Source organism: Salminus brasiliensis, chromosome 21, assembly GCF_030463535.1.
Source record: "Salminus brasiliensis chromosome 21, fSalBra1.hap2, whole genome shotgun sequence".
Taxonomy (NCBI): domain Eukaryota; kingdom Metazoa; phylum Chordata; class Actinopteri; order Characiformes; family Bryconidae; genus Salminus; species Salminus brasiliensis.
The window spans coordinates 2,042,270-2,062,091 of NC_132898.1; the positions used below are offsets into that span (position 1 = coordinate 2,042,270).

At 39.4% G+C, this 19,822-nt stretch overlaps 1 protein-coding gene across 1 annotated transcript; it reads right to left on the reverse strand.

Annotated features, from left to right (window-relative positions):
- Positions 1–527: 527 nt before the first annotated feature.
- Positions 528–16,282, reverse strand: sarnp (SAP domain containing ribonucleoprotein). Its single transcript, XM_072666522.1, has 11 exons — positions 16,199–16,282; positions 14,476–14,575; positions 13,696–13,739; positions 11,620–11,681; positions 10,889–10,940; positions 10,547–10,620; positions 9,869–9,906; positions 9,754–9,779; positions 9,061–9,129; positions 1,333–1,419; positions 528–689 (listed from the first exon to the last, which is right to left on the reverse strand). The coding sequence occupies exons 1-11, from the start codon at positions 16,229–16,231 to the stop codon at positions 648–650; spliced, it is 627 nt and encodes a 208-aa protein (XP_072522623.1). The 5' UTR covers positions 16,232–16,282; the 3' UTR covers positions 528–647.
- Positions 16,283–19,822: the final 3,540 nt, after the last annotated feature.

Sequence of the window (19,822 nt, forward strand, 5' to 3'; positions counted from 1 at the left end):
GTTGAGGTCTACATAAGGTGGATTTGTCCCACCTTGACCTGCGGTCACATCTGCAAACAGCCAACAGGTTAAGTGCTGGAGCAGGAGGGCGCTATCGCTCACTGGGAGCTGGAAAAAAAAGGGCTCTGGGGGCAGGGGGGGGCGGGGGGTAGATTATTGGTGCTTGGGGAGGCGGTGGGAAGAAAATAGGCTGCGGAGACAAATGCACTCTGGACTCAGTCATTTTTTTTTGACCCTGTGTACAACCTCTAATGTAATATGGAAGCACATTCATCTTCAAGCCGACCTACAGCGAAAGCTAATTAGCTCTGGGTTTGTGCCAACAACTGTGGCTCACTGCCAAACGCATCCAGTTCACCGAGTTTACTGCTCATGTCCTTTCATTCAACCACCAATCCACCTCTACTTTAACCCAGCTGTTTCTGCAAAATGTCAAAACTGCGAGAGTGCGCAAGCACCATTTAAAATCAGACTACACTAAACGCACATATTAAGTGGCGAAGCATTCTCAAGAAACTACATGTAGAGAAAGTTGAGATGTTTATTGTACACAACTTAAAATAAGCTAGTGACTGGAAATGACACGTCTTAAAGAATGAACGATTAAAAAAAAAATACAAAAGTAAAAAAAAAGTTTAACTGTAAACTCATACATTTCCAAACCGCTCAGCTCGTTTTCTCTTCTTCGCCTGAAACACAGAAAACAACTAAATCAACATGACAAAATAAATAGGAAAACATTAAATTGCAAAGAGGAGAGAGTCAATGTATAGAATTTGATAAATCCACATAAATCTTCATAAGATAAATCTAATAATAATCTAAAGCTAAATCTAATTGTGCTCTGTATCGGTTGTGCAATTGGCTGGCCAACCGGAGCGGAGTAAAGAAACTCCAGCGAAGCTCGGCTGTTGGTATATAGCATTAAATGCTGATGCAGTTAAAATCTCGCAATTAACACAGATCGGTATTCAAAGTACGAGAAATTGGAGAACCTAGAACACTAAACTTTGCATACATGGTGTGTATTATATGTTATGAAAGACAGAAAGAGATTAAATCTATTATTAAATCTATTATTTCTTCACTTATTACATATAATTATACATTTTCTCAATTTTTCACTCGGAATCCCGCCCACCTCTTCTCCTGCAAAGGTTTTTCAATATATTTGTAGTAAATGGGAAACATCATAACGGTAACCATTTATTCAATTAGATGTGCTCTTCTTCAACGTCTGCAGGACTTCATATGCAAATCATTTTAAATATTAAAATTAATCAACAATATTCAATTAAAGCAAACTGACTAATTAAAGCTTCATCTCAATACCTCTGAATCCTCAGCTCCAGCTGCGGCGGCACCTGTGAGAATCCCAAACCTCTCCTTCCTCTTCTTCAGCTTCTCATCCTCTTCAACCTGTACATGAGTACAAATGAAGAATGAATTGATTAATTAATTAAAGCATGCACTGACAATACACACACACGTAACATATGTATATGCAGAGTTTTAGTTGAGCGATGCCATAGAAGAACCTGGCTTGTAATAGAGGAGAGTTCTTTAAGGAATCAGAGGTGGTTCCTCAAGGGCATCCCTCCCTTTATTTTCACATTTATTTAACATATTAATTACCTGTATTTCAGGACGTTATACTGTCGTACTGGGGCTAGCATGTGGCCAGTGTGTCAGTAATATATAGGCTTTATAAATATCATTCTCCCTTTTTGTTTTTTACCATCTGAACACACTGAGGTTGCTGCAACAACAGTGGAATGGAGACCAGCAACATACTGGAGCGCAACTTCACTGCTAATCAAAGCAATAACAGCCAGTGTGATAACCAGCATATCGGCTTGGACAGAGAGGGGAAACCAGGCATTTTACAGCATGACTTGGTAAAACAGGCTGCACTTTAAATCCAGCAGCTCCACTGAAAAGCTCTGTGGGTCTCCATAGTTCACACAGCCAATGTTCAGAGCCCAGCAGGGGGTCATCTCCCACAGTGCCCTGCTCTGTGTTGGTGACAGTGTTGATACAGTGCAAGCCAATCTCATTTCGATCTCCAGAGATCATCGAGTTCATTTCGCTGGCTCCAGTGAGCCCCCCACCCTCATCATGTTTTCTTTTTGCCTCCTCAAACAATATTGGGCCAAATACAGGGCCTCCGCTCTCTATTCACAGAAGCCACTGGAGAACAGTCTGAATTAGTGACAGTTATTATTCAAACTAATGAGTAAAACCCGCTGCGGCTCACAATACCAAACAGTGACGTTCTCTTACAGTCGCAGGAATATTCATTTCACGACAAAGTGGGTCGGGTTTCAGAACGATGGGCCTACTTTCACTGAACTTCTTCCATTTGTCACTTTTACACCACAGCATGGAAAAAAGGGAGGGGGGGGGGGGGTATGGGGTATGGAGATGTTAGGCGTCCTTCTTCTCCATTAAAATCAAATGCGGTCAGAAATGTTCAAGGGGATCTGGCGCCCCCTTCTCTTTTAATTGGCCGGGTTTGTAATGACGTGACGTCATGAGATCTGCATTGTGCAGAAAGGAGGGCATATGGCCTCCTCCACCTCTTTGAGAGGTTGCATGTGTGAAAGTGTGTGTGTGCATAATCACAGCAGGACAAGGGGCTATTTTCTCTACTGGTTATGTGTGTATGGAGCTTAAGGCTTCCAATGCACCAATGTTTTATACAGAGTTAAGCTAACAATTTTCTTCTAAAACCTGTTTTAGTGGTTTAAATATATATATATATATATATATATATATATATATATATATATATATATATATATATATATATACATATACATACACACACACATACACACACATACATACACAAAAAAATAAGATTTTTATATACACACACACTCATACACACAAATACATGAATATATATAAAAAGATTTCTTATTTTTATATATGTGTGTGTGTATGGATATATATATATATATATATATATATATATATATATATATATATATATATATATATATTCAGAACATATCAATAAAAGTTCATCCTTGAACGACATTAAATCACTGGTAGAACATCAATAAATCCCAAAAATAATGAAACTATGGATCAATGACAATTTTCATAAATCAACAAGTGATCAATTTAAGCAAGACACAATGTCATTTCTGACAAATTACCGTATTACGGTTTTGACAACTAATTTTCCATCGTTCAGTAACCGGCCCCCTCAGTAGGCCTGGTAATACAACGACGCTTTGGAAGAAATCGTGCATTTCTAAAGGGGTTGAACAGACTGGAAAGTAAAGTACCTTTACATTAACAGCAGTGCTTCAAGCCACCAAAGGTGCACAAGGCATCCTTACTAACCCTTTCCACCATGAAAATAACCTTTACCTGAGCTTTCACCAACACCATTAGTTAAACAGCTTTTCAGTTGATTTCCAACAGGAGGCGACAAACGCCAAAACCCAAACATCCACCATCCTGCAGCAAAGCAACTACTGGTATTATCTTGGGTCACCAAGCTTCTACACCTACAACATGCCAAGAAGCCAATCCAACAGACTACCCTGAGGTCATGCTATAGGAAAGGCTCTACTCAGACTACGAACATCGAGAGTTTGTAACACGACTTAAAACTGGTTTCTTGGACAGCTGAGGCCTAAAAACGAAGCTAAAATGAAGCCCTTTCTCTACAGAAGCCTCAAAAGGTAGCAGTAATCATGCTCAAAGGAGCTTAATTACTCATTTTTTTTCTTATATTTGACAAAAATAAATGCAAATAAGGAACACCTGTTACACGCGCCGCATCAGTGTGGAGTAATTAGGCGAACAGGAACGCAGTTAATGGCTCAACCATTCGCTAAATATCCAGTTACAAAGCGTACAGCACAGCTCAAGCACAACCCTAGTAAAAGCTGCAGTCACAGCAAATCTGCATCACCTTTTAGGAATAAGGTTTAAGGAATAACAAACTGAACTGAAAAGCCTATAAAGAAAACGTTAAGAGGTTTATTCGTTTGAGGTAAATTACGCATCATAAAAGTCAGAATATGCCATTTTAACGGATCATAATTTAAATCAGTCATTGCAGCATTTAAAAAAATGTCCATATCTCCACACAGTGCAGCCATACAGCCCATGGTGAAGTCCGGTGGTGGACGCGATGGTACAGATCCTCAACCTGGTTCTGGTACAGGTCACTCGCAAACCATCAGAATATTGAAAACCCAAATCTGAAGCATTGAAGCCAGAACCATTTCTGACCGTCAACTGTTTCCATCGAGCAGTTTAAGGTCACCTGAAAGCACAACTGCAGAGTGTCAAGCCTATCTCGACATTACAGAGAACAAATCCAACCCCTGAGTTCAAAGGTGAAAGGTCTTGGACATTCTGACACTACAGATTGAGAGACGGGGAGACGGAGAGACGGAAAGGGGAAAATAAACACTAAACATTCATCCATCTTCCTGCACGGCGCAGAATTACGCACGGCCCCTCGAGGTGGTCAGCAGCTTCTACGAAAGAGAGGTGGCTTCGGGAAGGACTAGAAGTAAAGGACAGTGAAGCGTTGGTGGGGGGTAGGGTGTAGGGTGCATTATGTAGGGTGTATGGTGTAGGGAACGATTTGCAAGCTGTCGACTGATTGCCTTGCCAATGAAAAGTAGTGGGCCCCCTTCTCTTGTCCACTGGCCTGCTTGTCCATCCCCCTTTTAGCCCCCTGGGAGGAGGTCTGTTGCGTTGTGGCCTCACTAAATCAACACTGTTATAATGATGTGTCACACTTGACCCCCTGCAGCTCTGGTCGCTCACATGGGTGTCAAGACCCACAATGGGCGGCCCTCCATCTCGTATGGACTCATGACAGATTTTGATTCATGGGATAGGCCCAGGCTCTGTCACGAGAAAATTACCCCTATCAAAATGCCAGCATTCGCACATTCATCAACTCGTTCACGCTCAGACCCCAACCGCCCGAAAGCCGCATCTCCCGTTTCGATTTTGAAGAATGATGATATTTCAACCTCCACTGGTAAAAAAAAAACAACATCTGCGTGCAGAATAACAAAACAGCTTCAAAAAATTAAATAAATAAATAAATAAAATGTATACAGATCCTTATCCTAGGAATAGGTCTGCATCGACTGACCATATTCAATGTGATACCATACGAGGTCTCGATTTGACATATCTTAATGCAAAACCAGTGCTTTAGAATTCATTCCACATTATAAAAAGTACAATATTTTAAACTACAGCTGTGATTTAGTGTCCCGATCCATCATTCTACCCATCAAGCTGATTTTGTAGCCCCATATGGCCGTCAATATTTGAGTATAGTGCAATACTGGCACGATAACATGAGTTCAATTTCAGAATCTGTCTTCCTGATATTGTTTATTAGAGTATTTCAACACACACCACCAACATATCTGGCCTCATGTCTCAGCCAGCACCTCAGATCACTTAAAGCACTCTGGCATGATGGCGATGCCGGTGCCAAAATCAAGTGGCCGAAGGGAAGGGTCCCCCAATGTCCCCCAAAACCCATGTGCAGTTTTTAATAAAATAACAATCAGTCCACCTCCAGCCCTGGACCTTGGCGACCAATCACTCCCAGCCTGCTGTAACTCCCCACATCTTCATCCAGCTTCAGCTGGAGCTCTACGAAAGACCTCTGCCATGCCCTCACACCCCTTCCAACTCAGGATCCTTCCCTTCTTCCTTTCCCCTTGTGCCACCAGCTGCCAGAACAGCCCTGCCTGATGCTGCATTCGTAATGAGTAATCCGAACAATCACGTCAGTCTGTGCTAGACTCCCCTGACGCCAGGCAGGTCAGTGTGCCCAGCTCCCTGCATCCATCCCCGGGGGCCCCCTCATTAGGCAAGCCACTACAATGAAACTCAGAAGGAAATTAGAATGGGGGTATCGTGGTACGACCAGTTGCGAATCCCAGGGAGCTGATCCTGCTGCTCAAACCCCATCACTGATTACCTCACCGCCTTGACTTCATCATAATTGAATTACATAACTCACCACAGGGGGAGGGAGAACACATGGGTTAGTTATGAGGGTGCAGGGGAATCGAGGAGGAGCTGCTGCTTCACAATAGGGCTGTGTGCCGCCAAGAACCTGCCGATACGATTCACGTCACGATACAGGGGTTACGATTCAATATGCTGTGACACACTGCGATACTTTTAGGGGGGGAAAAAAATACATTAAAAAAATTAAATAAATTAAAAATCGCCATTGTATTTTTTTTAGATTATCTGCATAAAATCTAAGCAAAAGAATAGTTGACTTTTTATCCAATCAGAACAGTGGGATCTTTAGATGGACCCAGAGCAGTCCAGCGGAATAAGGTGCCATCACAATGACCAGAGGGTTGTTAATCCGAATCCTGGTCATGCTGCTAGCCATCGGCAGCCGGGTCCCGAGATGGCGCGATTGGCCTTGCACTCTCTACAGGGTGGGTAGACGGCACTCCAGTGTGATGCTGGCTGGCGCCGGCGTCTGGACACATGGTGCTTCCCTCTAAGAGCATTTTAATCTACAAACAACTCAATTAAATTTCCTTTAATTTAGTTTATTATAATTTATAATATATATATTTAAGAGATATAAAGCAGGCTGATTCTGTTTAAGAGGGGATTTTAAGGTTTAAACTAAAATAATAAATAATAATAATAAAAGTCAACAGCTTATTTTAAACAAATACATGCTGTGGTCTGTCAATATTCTGCAAATCCCGACATCAAACATCCTACCACTGTCTAATAAATAATCAATACTGTGTTTGAGAATTTATACAGTTTCGCAAAATACCACAATACTTTGATAGAATCGATATAATCGATATTGTCTTTTATTGTCTGTTGGTATCTTTGCCAAATCCACTTTGCAAACCACAGCATACTTTAAATACTTAAATTAAATTAGTAAATTAGATTTATACTTAAGTATTTAAGATATGTTGGTCATTTTATGTCATTTCTGGCCTGTCCTTGACAAATGCTTTTTAATGACCTGAAATACTGGAACACTGTGGCCTCCAAAGCTATGCCACGTTTGTAAGCTGTTGCGTTTGCACGGGAAGGGGCTCGCTAATTTTCATAACTGTAGTGAGTCCTGCTGGAGGACAGCTGTTTGGTCTGTGCCATCTATACTTGTCAAGAATCTATTCTGTCAGGACATCAAATCATTATTTATGAGTATAGATAAACATCATGAATCTATTGGCACCCTGCTGCCTAATGCCAGGCGTGGGCTAGTAGAGGAGTATAAAGCCCCCCCCCAGCATTGAGCTGTGGAGCAGTGGTAGACCTGTGTTCTTGTGAACGGTGGTGGTGGAGCTCCATCCAATTCTTTTGGAAGAAGTTGGGGAGATGCCAATGAAGTGGGGCGGTGATCAATCATCCAACACCCTGACCTCCCTAACGCTCTTGTCAAAAACATAAGCAGAACTCTTTTGAATACCATTGATCTCCTAAGGAACAATGAATGAGGTGTCCCAATACTTTTGTCCTTAGTGTATATTCACCTCCTCCCCCAACCACTGAGGCACTCCACACCAATGCTTACTCTCAGATTCCACCAATATGTACCAACTCAGCTCAATGAGGGAGGGTGACTGATTCTTACAGGTCAGGGTTCAAGTTGACAGAGCTGTCAGAGCAGAATGATCTGGCCCAGCTCCATTGTGAAGAAACTGCTGAGCTTCAGAACAGCAGATTGGATTCTGAGAAGAGCTTGAAGTACAAAGAACAGAAGAGGTGCAACTCGGAAAAACTTGCTCTAAAAACTTTAACCACACTGCATTCCTAAGTGTGTGTGTGTGTGTGTTTGCTATCTGCTCCAAAATGGGCGTGGAGCAAAAAGCACATGTAAAAACAGCCCGATTATGGGAATGCCCATGTTAACAGCAAAAAATAAATTAATTAATATTTGTATATTTTATTTTATTTTTTTTACACAAGACTGGGGCTTTAAGGGTTATATATATATATATATATATATAACACACATACATACATTTTATATTATATATATATATATATATATATATATATATATATATATATATATATATATATATATATATATATATATATATATATATATATATATATATATAAAACCCTCAAAGCCCCAGTCTTGTCTTTAAGATCTCATTGTGTGCCTTAAAGAAGTTAACAGGCACACTACGTTCACTTCTCCAGAGGAAAGCGTGTGTCTCGGCGCTGTCCAGTGAAAAACATGCATCCCCAGAATGCAATTAATTTATCAACTTTGAATGGAAGTAAATTACACAGTGCACAGAAATGCTGCAGGAGAAAACTGAAAATGAAGATATGTACCTTATAAAACAACTTACACAAATAATAAAACAATAAACTATGTAATATAATACAATATATACACACTATAATTAATAAAAAAAAGAATAATCATAGCTACAGTAAAGCCTTCAGATTTCTGCTCACCACCACTGAACTACAGTAACATTTCTCTAGAATGGAGAACTAAAATTTTTTTTTTTAATTTAATTTAAAAAGAAAGGAAAATTGGTGTAGTTTCCCTTTCAGATCACAACCCTGATTTTTATGTATTTATTTTTTTTGGTTTAAAAAGTAACGTGTAATAACCATGTGTATATATAACAATAATAAATAAAATCACCACCACTACACTAACACCGTAATAAGCATATACTAATAGGCACCGCTGAGCAAGCTGCTCACTTCCGACCAAATGGCCACGCAGTGAAAAAAGCCCTGCTGCAATAATTCAATTTACTCCACACTTACTGCACATTTGGAACCCATTTACCCCCAACCAAGGTCTATTATATCTGCCCCTCACCAGCCACAACTTCCGCTGTTCAGAGAAGTGGTAAAAACACTGGAGCTTTAGTGGAAAGCGTCACCCTGCCCAGTATAATTCAGGGGCAGGCTGTTAACTTCAGTATGAGAGATAATGGGGACCATGCAGTGTCCGGTATGATCGTTTTCAGCCATTTCAGCGTTTAACACGGTTTTGGTGGTCTTTACAGAACAGCAACATACCTTCTTAGAAACGGACGAGACGTTCATCCCAAAACGCTCTGCTCTCTTCTTTAAGACCTCAACATCGACCTGGTGGACACAGAGGACGGTGTGAACAACTCGTACAATGCTTCTGAAGAGATTAGGTAGAACAATCCAGCCTCAGCGATGCTAAAGCAAATGGTTCAATTCTAGCAATATTCTCTACAACAGGCGAACAAACGTGGCATTTTTCAGCTTATTTATTCATTTATTCATTAATAAATTGGATTTTAAAAACTAAAATAGGAAATGCGTCATGACCTTTGAACTTTATATTTTCTGTTTAATTCATGTTAACAGTACCTGTACATGGGAGGAATCAATGAATAAATACACATTACTGTGCCTACGTCCAGGTCAAATCAAGAATTTTACACCCACACCTACATTTATAGACAAGATAACCCAATCAAAATTAGGCAAGATAATATGGGTATAGTAATTAGGGGCTTGCACATTCTACAATGTGTCTATATTGATTTAATACTTATATTAAATACCTGTAGAAATATAAATAAATAAAATATTCTAATTCTAATTATACATTATAGACGTATATGCCTGATTATTCCATTCCATCCAACCTTCTGGTGTCCGGTTAAACCAACAAGAGCAAAATCTAGCTTCAGCTTCTAACTAAACTAAAGTGAGTTAAGTGTTTTTCACACTCACATTTGTTTTCGTCATGGCGGAGGTCCCTAAAAAACAGAACAGCAGCGGTGAGACCAACAGAAAAAGCATTTAACAAGTATCCAGGTATTTGATTTGGTATCAGATGCCGACTCACCTTTAGAGGGGGCTGATGCTGTTGCTGGGATTCCAAACCTGGTGAACGACGCAACAAAAAATTTGAATTTAACATAAGCAACGTCCTACAACCTAAAAACAGTGCTTTGCGTTATTTGAGTAGGACAGAAACTGCACTTTATTAAAGTTTATTAACACATTAAAGCATAGAATTATTATTCAGTTATTAATCCTAATGCAGAAACTATCACTGAATTAACATATCCCAGGGAGTCAGACAGAGTTCTATATAAAGGCCTATAAAACTGATGTAGTTATAGGAGTAATGTGTGGGCTTACATACAGGGTCTAAGGGCTGAAGGTACTTATTCATTTACTACAAATAAGAGCTACATCACTGTAAATTCAGCAGATACTTCTACACTGACGTCGATATTTACTTTCATTCTGAATGAGGTCATTAAGTCCAAATAACATTAAATTCATATTCCAGTTCCACAAATAGTCAATTTGTTTTAAAAAAAATAATTATTCTATTATTCTATCTAATTATATATAAGTTATGGCAGAAATTCCAAATACAGATAGATCTGACTGAACTGTAGGAACACTTAATACACAATAAACATTCTTTATAAAGCCAGTAAACAATAAAATCAGGAATTTCGCTTGAAATAGATTTTCAATCTTTACAGAAACCCCTGGTGAAGGTTCTGACCTGGCAGCACGTGCAGCTTTCTTGGTGTCTGAAGTTGCGGGCAGGTTAAAGCGCTCTGCCCTTTTCTGCAATCTCTGAAAGTGAGGAAGTACATACACCCAGATTCTTTATCATTTAGATTATATTTTAATTTATATTTTTTAAATTCATTCATTTATATATACACACACACACACACACATATATATATATATATATAAAATAAATGGATATTTGGTTGTTTTTTGTTTTGTCAACATTAACACTGCACTGGTCATGCTGGTCTGTGCACTGCTGGATTTACTAAAAACAGAATCAGGTGATATGTTCTGGACAGAGAGAGATATGCTGGGATTCACAAACCTCATCAACTGAAGACAAGGGTGCGATTTTAACCACATTTTTCTTAGGTTCCCTGAAAGAGAGAGAAAAAACACACAAACCACAAATCAGCACCATTTCAGTACATGCATACTTAAATGTTGGCACTGGGTAAGAACAAAAGATAGCCAGCTCTGGAGGAGACCAGTCTAACCTGCAATAGACTAACTGTATACGGACTCTGCAGGACAGAAAAAGGAAGAATCCTAAGGAAAGGACTGGAGGCCAAAACGGACCCCTCACCCAGGTTTAGTAGTTCCTCCTCACTCTTAACATTCCACACTTTAAGCAAACTCAATGTTTAACCCTATAAACATCTTAGAAGCAAGTACAAATAATAGCCGTCCCACAAAAACCTTGTATCTCAAACAGCAGCTTTACAGGACGTTTAATGGAAGTCAATGTGAAAGATTTTATTTCAAGTCATTGTGGAGGATTTCTATTGGTCCATTCGGCATGAGACTCTGAAACAATATAAAGAACAACTACCAGATGCACAATAAACATCTTCAACCAGCTTTAGCAGGAACTGATAACGCTGCATGAAACTCACTAGTCAGAGCTATAGCTCCATCTGCTGGACAAAGTGCATCAATGCTGCTACAGTGATCAGTGCGCATCTTTTTAGCTGTACCAAGAGCAGCTGTTTGCTACAGAGACCAGAATCAAGCAAAAACAAGCATTTACTGCCTGAAACTCTGAAACTGACTTACGTTTCAGGTTCAGCTACCGATTCCTCTTCCGGGACTGGTTCCTCAGCTTTTGGGGAGGCCTCCTGAAACAGATTCATTTTCCAGTTATCCGTAAACACGTCGCCATATCAGTACAATCAGATTTCACACAAATGATTCAGCTCACAGAGAGCTTAGCAATCACCTGAGTTGTTGTTGAATCAGTTGCGAGAAGAAACAAAACACAGCCCTATTGAGATATATCTTAATTTTATTTCATTAAAACCCATCATCTACAGGTCTCTGCACCACCTTAACGAAGGCCTGCATGCATCTAAACATCTCGGAGCTGCCTGAGAGAAGTGTGTGGGCCGGTATGTACAAAAACCAATTGGTGACTATTGACTTGTGTTTGTTAGCGGCTTCAGTGCACAACTGCAAAAGCAACATTTGGACACCAAACATGTTTCGGCCGATTGACTAAAGCATCCTTTTCCTCTCTTAAATGAGTTTTGTACCCCTAGACTATTTGTCCTACATTTACGGCATTTAGCAGACGCTCTTCTCCAGAGCGACTTACAAAAGTGCTTCACTATTTACCCAAGAAAAACCTTTTTTTTGAATAGACTAATAATTCAAAGATTCTCTAATCTTAGACTCTACTAAACACAAGACAATAGGGAGACCATAATACTCTTCTCTTCGCCTGAGTACTCTCAGAAGAGGAGGATCTTCAGTCTGGGTTTGAGGACAAGTGTTGGACTCTGCTGTTCAGACACCCAGGGGAAGTTCGTTCCACCACTTCGGTGCTGGACAGTAAAAAGTCTGGACGCTCGTCTTCAGTGGATCTTAAAGGATGGCGGGTCGAGCCGAGCCATACTTGAAGCTGGAAGGGCTCTTAGTGTGGATCGGCTTTTGACCATCGCTATCAAGTACGGAGGGGCTGGCTGGTCCAGTCTTGGCTTTGTAGACCAGAGTCAGGGGTCTGAATCTGATGCGGGCAGCTACAGGAAGCCAGTGAAGAGAACGCAGCAGAGGAGTGACATGTGGCAATATTTGGTGTTCGGCCACCAGGAGTCAACCTAAACCATCATAAGTGTAGTGCAGTGTACTGGCTTTTTGCACTCTGCTAGCCAGGCGTCTAATACTACTACTAGTGGAAAGATCCTCTTCCTCCGACTTGCACCTAATGGATTAGAGAAGTTCTGCAATCTCTCAACCCAGAGAAGATAAAGATACGCCCTCCAGAGTTCAGCACAGATGTTTTATGGCACCTTTTTGACATTTGTGGAAAACATGGAAGCTAGAAATAAGACCTAATAAGATGCACTGTGTGTGAAAGTTGCAATGCGTATTTATTTAAAATTAATATGCACCATTGTTTCTCTTACATGGAGGTTTGGGGGTGGGATGGGATGGGGCAGGATAAAAACATGTAGCATGTTTGAATTCTAAATGCTTAAAATCATTAATAACTTTTTTTATGTTTGAATTGACGAATTAAAAGTAGGGAGGCACCGATCCAATATTAGGATCGGATATCGGTCCTGATATTAACAAAATTAGCTGGATGGGGTATCGGATAATTAGGCTGATCCATGAAACCAATCCTTTCACTTTAATTTGTTGGTGTGGGACTGCACTAAATGTTTACATGCTTGATTACTGCTTGGATGTTTAGCCAAGTTACTTATTTATTCTCAGATTCAGCTGCTAGACTTCATTTTTTAGTTTTGAGCAAAGTGAAGCTACTTATTTTCCAGTTTTGGCTTTTATTTATTTTAATATATTTTAAGTAGGTAAGTAAGTTCTACTCCGTTATTTTGAATGTGAATGCTGTGTCAAGGTCCTGCACAATTGTTTATTATTTTAGTGACAAATAAATAGCAACTCAGTACATTTATATCTGTATTAATTAGTTATATTTTGTTTTACAAAGTTATTAAAGTAATGTGCAAGTCAACTCTGATTCCTTAAGTCTCTCCCACATGGTAAGGTATACGGTTAATTAATTCAGCACTGATATCAGATTGGTATCAACCAATATGCAAAGTTTATGTATCTGTATCGGAACTGAAAAAGCTGGATTGCTGCATCCCTAATTAAAAGTCCACTCACCTCTGTGTACTCCCCCAACACCTCCTCTTCATTCACTTCTTCCTCTGAAAGCATTCAGAAGTCATTAGATTCTCACAAATCTATTTCAGTCCAATGCATGTCTGATTACTGGCTTTCTATGCAAAGTTTTAGAGCCAATTACCTACAAACATTCAGGTATCATAAAGCAGATATGAGAGAAATCATTCATTTACATTCATCAGTGTCCTCCATGATTTCACAGCTTTCTTTTCCAAACTATTTGTTAAAAGCTCAGATTCTCTATTTCGGCCCAAAAATGGGATAAAAAGGTTGGTCATCTCAAAAATATATTACAATGTGGGGTCATCAGCTTGGTCCACTCTTACTTTAGATTTACATGGTTTTGGGCATGCCTGTTAAGATTCCTAGAGTAGGTCTAGGAATCTCAGCACCTGCTGTTAAAGACAAAACATTAGGCAACTAGGTAAAGGTAAAGGTGCACGTATTTGTCACTGTACAGTGTGGACTGTACAGCGAAATGTGTCCTCCGCATTTAACCCATCTGGTAGTGAACACACACTCACACACACACACACGTGTTAGGGTCAGTGAGTACACACACACACCCAGAGCGGTGGGCAGCCAACTCCAGCGCCCGGGGAGCAAAGAGGGTAAAGGGCCTTGCTAAAGGACCCAACAGCGGCAGCTTGCCGAGCCCGGGAATCGAACCCACAACCCTGTTATCGATATCTCGGCGCTCTAACCGCTGAGCCACCACTGCCCCTCTGGCAACTCTGCCCAAAAAAAAAAAAAACCTACCATGCTCCTCAATGTACTGCTGCAACCGAGCAATCAGGTCACCCTTGTTACCCTTTATGTCCAGACCCCTTAGAGAACACTCCTGCTTCAGCTCAGCCAACTGTGGAGAACATTTAAAAGAATAAATTACAGAATTTATACACACACACACACACACACACACACACACACACACACACACACACATTCATCAATACTCATATTTAGACACTAAAGCCAGATTTTAGCCTTGTGTTTTCATATTTAATCCAGTTCTGATGATTAATTAGAGAATTAGTATCCAAAAAGCTACTAACTGACCCAAACAGACCCCAAGCACCAATTAAAGTCACATTTCCAGTGGTCAACCAACAATACAGACATTAGAGAGATATTCCTGCATATTTAAATGAAATTAAAGTCATTCAGATCAGTTTAAGGTTCTAGAGAAACTTACTTTATCCGTTGTTTACAGTGGTGGCGAATGAAACAAGGCACCCGAGTCATAGCTAACGTCTCTAAAAGCTCCCAAACAGAACGTTATCACACCAACCGGTCATGAATACGCTGCCTGAGACACTTTCAGCATCTTAATCTTAAAATGTATTTTTTAAAATACATATACAGTGGAAGGATACGTGCAGGCTGTGACGAGACCAATAGTTACATTTACAGCATTTAGCTGATGCTCTTATCCAGAGCGACTTACAAGGGTACTCGTGTTACAGAGGTTGAGGGTCAGTGTAGTGTTAGGAGTCTTGCCCAAGGACTCTTATTGGTGTAGGGCAGCACATTCACCCAGACTGGGAATCGAACCCCAGTCTCCCACATGCTGTGGTAGCTCACTGGCAGGTAGTGGGGTTATCTGTTCCCAAGGAGACCTTTAAGTTATGTATTTAGCTTTATTTATTTATTTCTTTATTTTTAAGATTTAACAACTGTAGCAATTTATCAACATAACATAACATGGACCCAAGATATCAAGACATGCGTGGCTCCACTGGTGGGCTTGGATAGTACATAAAAATGCCTATATCTGCACTGTAGTCATGGCGACCGGCGCCTGGTTCCATTCACCACCACTGTAAAGAAATCAAAGTTGGTGAGTTTTCCTTTAATAAAGCATCATATCATTCCCATTTTAACTGACCTTACCATCACCTTGGTGATTAAAAGCAGATGCATTAATGTTTAAAATTTGATGGACTTTCCCTTTAAACCCAGCTGGACACTAGCTATAGCTATTATGGTTAGGACTGTATTTCCACCTCACAGTAAAGTCATAATCTAAACTTTAAACTCTAAAACAACAGAAAACGTTATTAAAAATGTTATTAATGTTTATAATGATTTATAATCTGTTAGAAATGGATACAAACTCTGCTGCAGCTTTAAAGGGGGAACCGAAACTTGACTGAGTGTAGCTAAATGATTCACCCACAACTATCAGATTACCTCCAAATGAGCTGGATATGGGTCTGGATATTTTTACATCTTTATAATTATTAATATTTGGTTGAAATGATTGAAGGGGAGTAAAGCAGCTCTGTAAGCACGCAGGGAGGCGCCTCTGAGCGCTAAGCTAACATGAGCTAGCGCTAGCTTCCTGAAAGCAGGCTGGGCGTCCAGGCAGTCTGCTCCCCGCTAACGCTCACATTACGCCCACAGACCAGCTCACATGCCCCTGCCAGTAACTCATACAGGTGTGAAAACATCTATATAAGCAAACTAGTCTGTTTATTACCTTCAGTTTCTGGAGTTCGACGACTTCGGCCATTTTTGGGACCCGTTTCGTTTGAGAGGCTTCTTCCTTCTTCTGCAGGACGGAGCTGTTAGTGGCGTCGGGACAGCAGCGCCACCCAGAGGCTGGAAATAGACTCGGCGGATTCACTTTAATCACCAGGATCAGGATCAGAATCAGAATCAGAATCAGAATCAGAATCAGGATCAGGATCAGGATCAGAATCAGGATCAAAATACAGGATCAGAATCAGAATCAGGATCAGGATCAAAATCAGAATCAGGATCAGAATCAGAATCAGAATCAGGATCAAAATACAGGATCAGAATCAGAATCAGGATCAGGATCAGAATCAGAATCAGAATCAGAATCAGGATCAGGATCAGAATCAGGATCAAAATACAGGATCAGAATCAGGATCAGGATCAAAATCAGAATCAGGATCAGAATCAGAATCAGAATCAGGATCAAAATACAGGATCAGAATCAGAATCAGGATCAGGATCAGAATCAGAATCAGGATCAGGATCAGGATCAGGATCAGAATCAGGATCAAAATACAGGATCAGAATCAGAATCAGGATCAGGATCAAAATCAGAATCAGGATCAGAATCAGAATCAGAATCAGGATCAGGATCAGGATCAGAATCAGAATCAGAATCAGGATCAGAATCAGGATCAGAATCCAATTATTTTAATAATTTAATTATTGGCCACACACACTTTAATTCGTTTCTGGCTGCTGGCGTCTCTCTAGTGTTAATAACAATATACAGCTAATCTACATATAATCTACAGACAATACACAATATAGCATACACACTAAATGTGCATGTATTTATCACTGTACAGCGAAATGTGTCCTGCATTTAACCCATCTGTGGTAGTGAACACACACTCACACACACACACACACACACACACACACACACACACACACACACACACTAGTGAACTAGAGGCAGTGAGTACACACACACACCCAGAGCGGTGGGCAGCCGACTCCAGCGCCTGTGGAGCAGAGAGGGTAAAGGGCCTTGCTCAAAGGCCCAACAGTGGCAGCTTGCCGAGCCCGGGAATCGAACCCACACCTCTGTTATCGATACTGTTATCGGCTCTAACCGCTAAGCCACCACTGCCACTATACACAGACTATACAGTGTGCTTTACAGTGTTACCCACAAAACAGCAGTATGCAGCGCTATACAGATTAAATATTGTGTAAGCATGTGTGAGATGAGTCATAGTGCAGTAATGCAGTGACTGTGGGATAAGAGTGATAATAAGTAAGATAAGTAAGATCTATGGCCTGTGGCTGATGATGGTGATCAGCTGTTGAGGAAGGTGATGGTCTGAGGGTAAAAGCTGTTCCTGTGTCTGACAGTCTTAATGGACATAGTTCTGTAGCGTCTGCCAGACGGGAGCGGCTGGAAGATGTTGTGGCCAGGGTGCGAGGAGTCAATTGGAAACATAAGTAAAAATTCACATTATTATTAATTATTTAAATAAGATGAGAGTGAACATTACTTTTAGTATTATTTTGGTGGACTTTGCATAAAGTACAGAAAAAAAATTAAGCAGAAGAATAGTTTATATCATGACTTTATAAGATTAATATAACACAAAAGTATGACGCTGCTGTTCTTTATGTTCTATATATATATATTTTTTTTTTTCTCTGAGAACAGCAGCGTCATACTTTTATGTTATATTAATCTTGTAAAGTCTGGTTATATATATATATATATATATATATATAAACAATAAAATATTACTATTAATGGCATTTGCATGTGTATCATGTCATGTATGTAGGGGAATGTAGAGGAACAGGAGTCCTGCCCAGTGACTCTTATTGGTGTAGAGTGGTCTGTGTAATAGATGTTCTAAAACACTTAACACTGGACATGGTGACCATAGGCCAGGTCTAGGGAGACACTGCCCTGCACGTTTCCATGATTTTCGATAAACTCGATGATCAGCTAAGGTGCTAGATAAGGTGTGTTCAGGTAGTGCATGGATTACTGTGCAGGGCAATGGTTCCTCAGTACTGGAGTTGAACCTTGTGTTTACTCCTCCCAGGGACTGCGTAGTTAAACATGTTACATGATACTGTTGGTTTCTCAAATTCAATTTTACACGACAATTCTCCAACTACTCTTACTGCCAGGCTGGAGGTGTTACTGTAGCTTTAAGAGTAATTCATGCAATGTGCTCCGTTCTGATTGGCTGTGTTATATTGCAACTCATTCAAAAACCAGTAAGGGCTGAAATACTACTTATAACCTCAGGGTAAATGGGCGGGGCTAAACTGCTGTAGGCTGAATAAATGGGGATATGTAAATGAATTGTTTTTTGTGACATGGCAAAATAGTGAGTTCAAATTTAGGCTTTTTGCAGTAAATTTTTTACCATAAAGATTGGGAAACATTTACATACCATATCAAACAAAATTCATTCAAATTCATATATAATTTATAATATATAAAAATACAATATTTATAATTTATAATATATATAATATTTAGATACTATTAATAAAATAATATATATTATTAATATAATATTTATATACTAATAGCTACTATTAAAGGAACATTTCAGGGCTTTCCAGCTTTCTCTCGATCAGCAATAGCCTACTGTCAGCTAACCTGCGTTGCGTTTCCTGTATTTAGCAAAGTTACATTAGCAGCTGTACAGTTGTACATTAAACTAAAAATCTGTATCATTAAGTGTTCTTTAATAATAGCAGCAGTGCTATACAGAACACAGAAAAACATTTAGATGTTTAAGTGGTTCTTTGAATTGGTGGAAAACCTCTTAGAACTGCTCTCTAATGAAATCCTTTCACAAAATTGTTCTAAAAGATTGAGTGTCTAGTGGCTACAAAGGCAGCACTGGCTCAGCGGTTACAGCAATGTCCTGGAGGCACCCTGCCTGGCACATGTCCGTGCTTTCCCTGCTCCAGACACACCTGATTCAACCAATCAGCTCATTATTAAGCTCTTTCAGAGTCGTAGGGGTGTGTTTAAAAAACAGAAAAGCAGGGGGTCTGCGAACATATGCACTGGGGTCGTGATCTTAAGGTTGTGGGTTCTAACTCCAGGTTCACTAAGCTGCCACTTTTGGTCTCTTGAGGAACAACCCTACCTTCCTAAACTGGGATTTTTAAATTGTATAATATTAAAGACACCTTTTTTATTATTAATTATTATTATGTCCTATAAAGATTAGGTTGTGTATTCCTTTTAATGCTAAATTATATTAAAAAAAAAAGATATATATATATATTATATATATATAAACACACACTTTTTTTAAATTTATATATAACTTTTTAAATTACTTTTAATAATAAAATTAAAATTAAATTAATAATTTATATATATATATATATATATATATATATATATATATATATATATATATATATATATATATATAATAATTTATTATTATTATTATTTTAAAGTATATACAGGTTGCTTTGAAAAAACTGCAAACATAACTTTATGCCCAGTTAGTAGGTTTCCTGACCAGGCTGGTCAACACATTAAACACACTTTTTTTTTTTAAACAAGTTTATGTATAATAAGCAAACATTGATAAAATGCCTAACCAGGCTT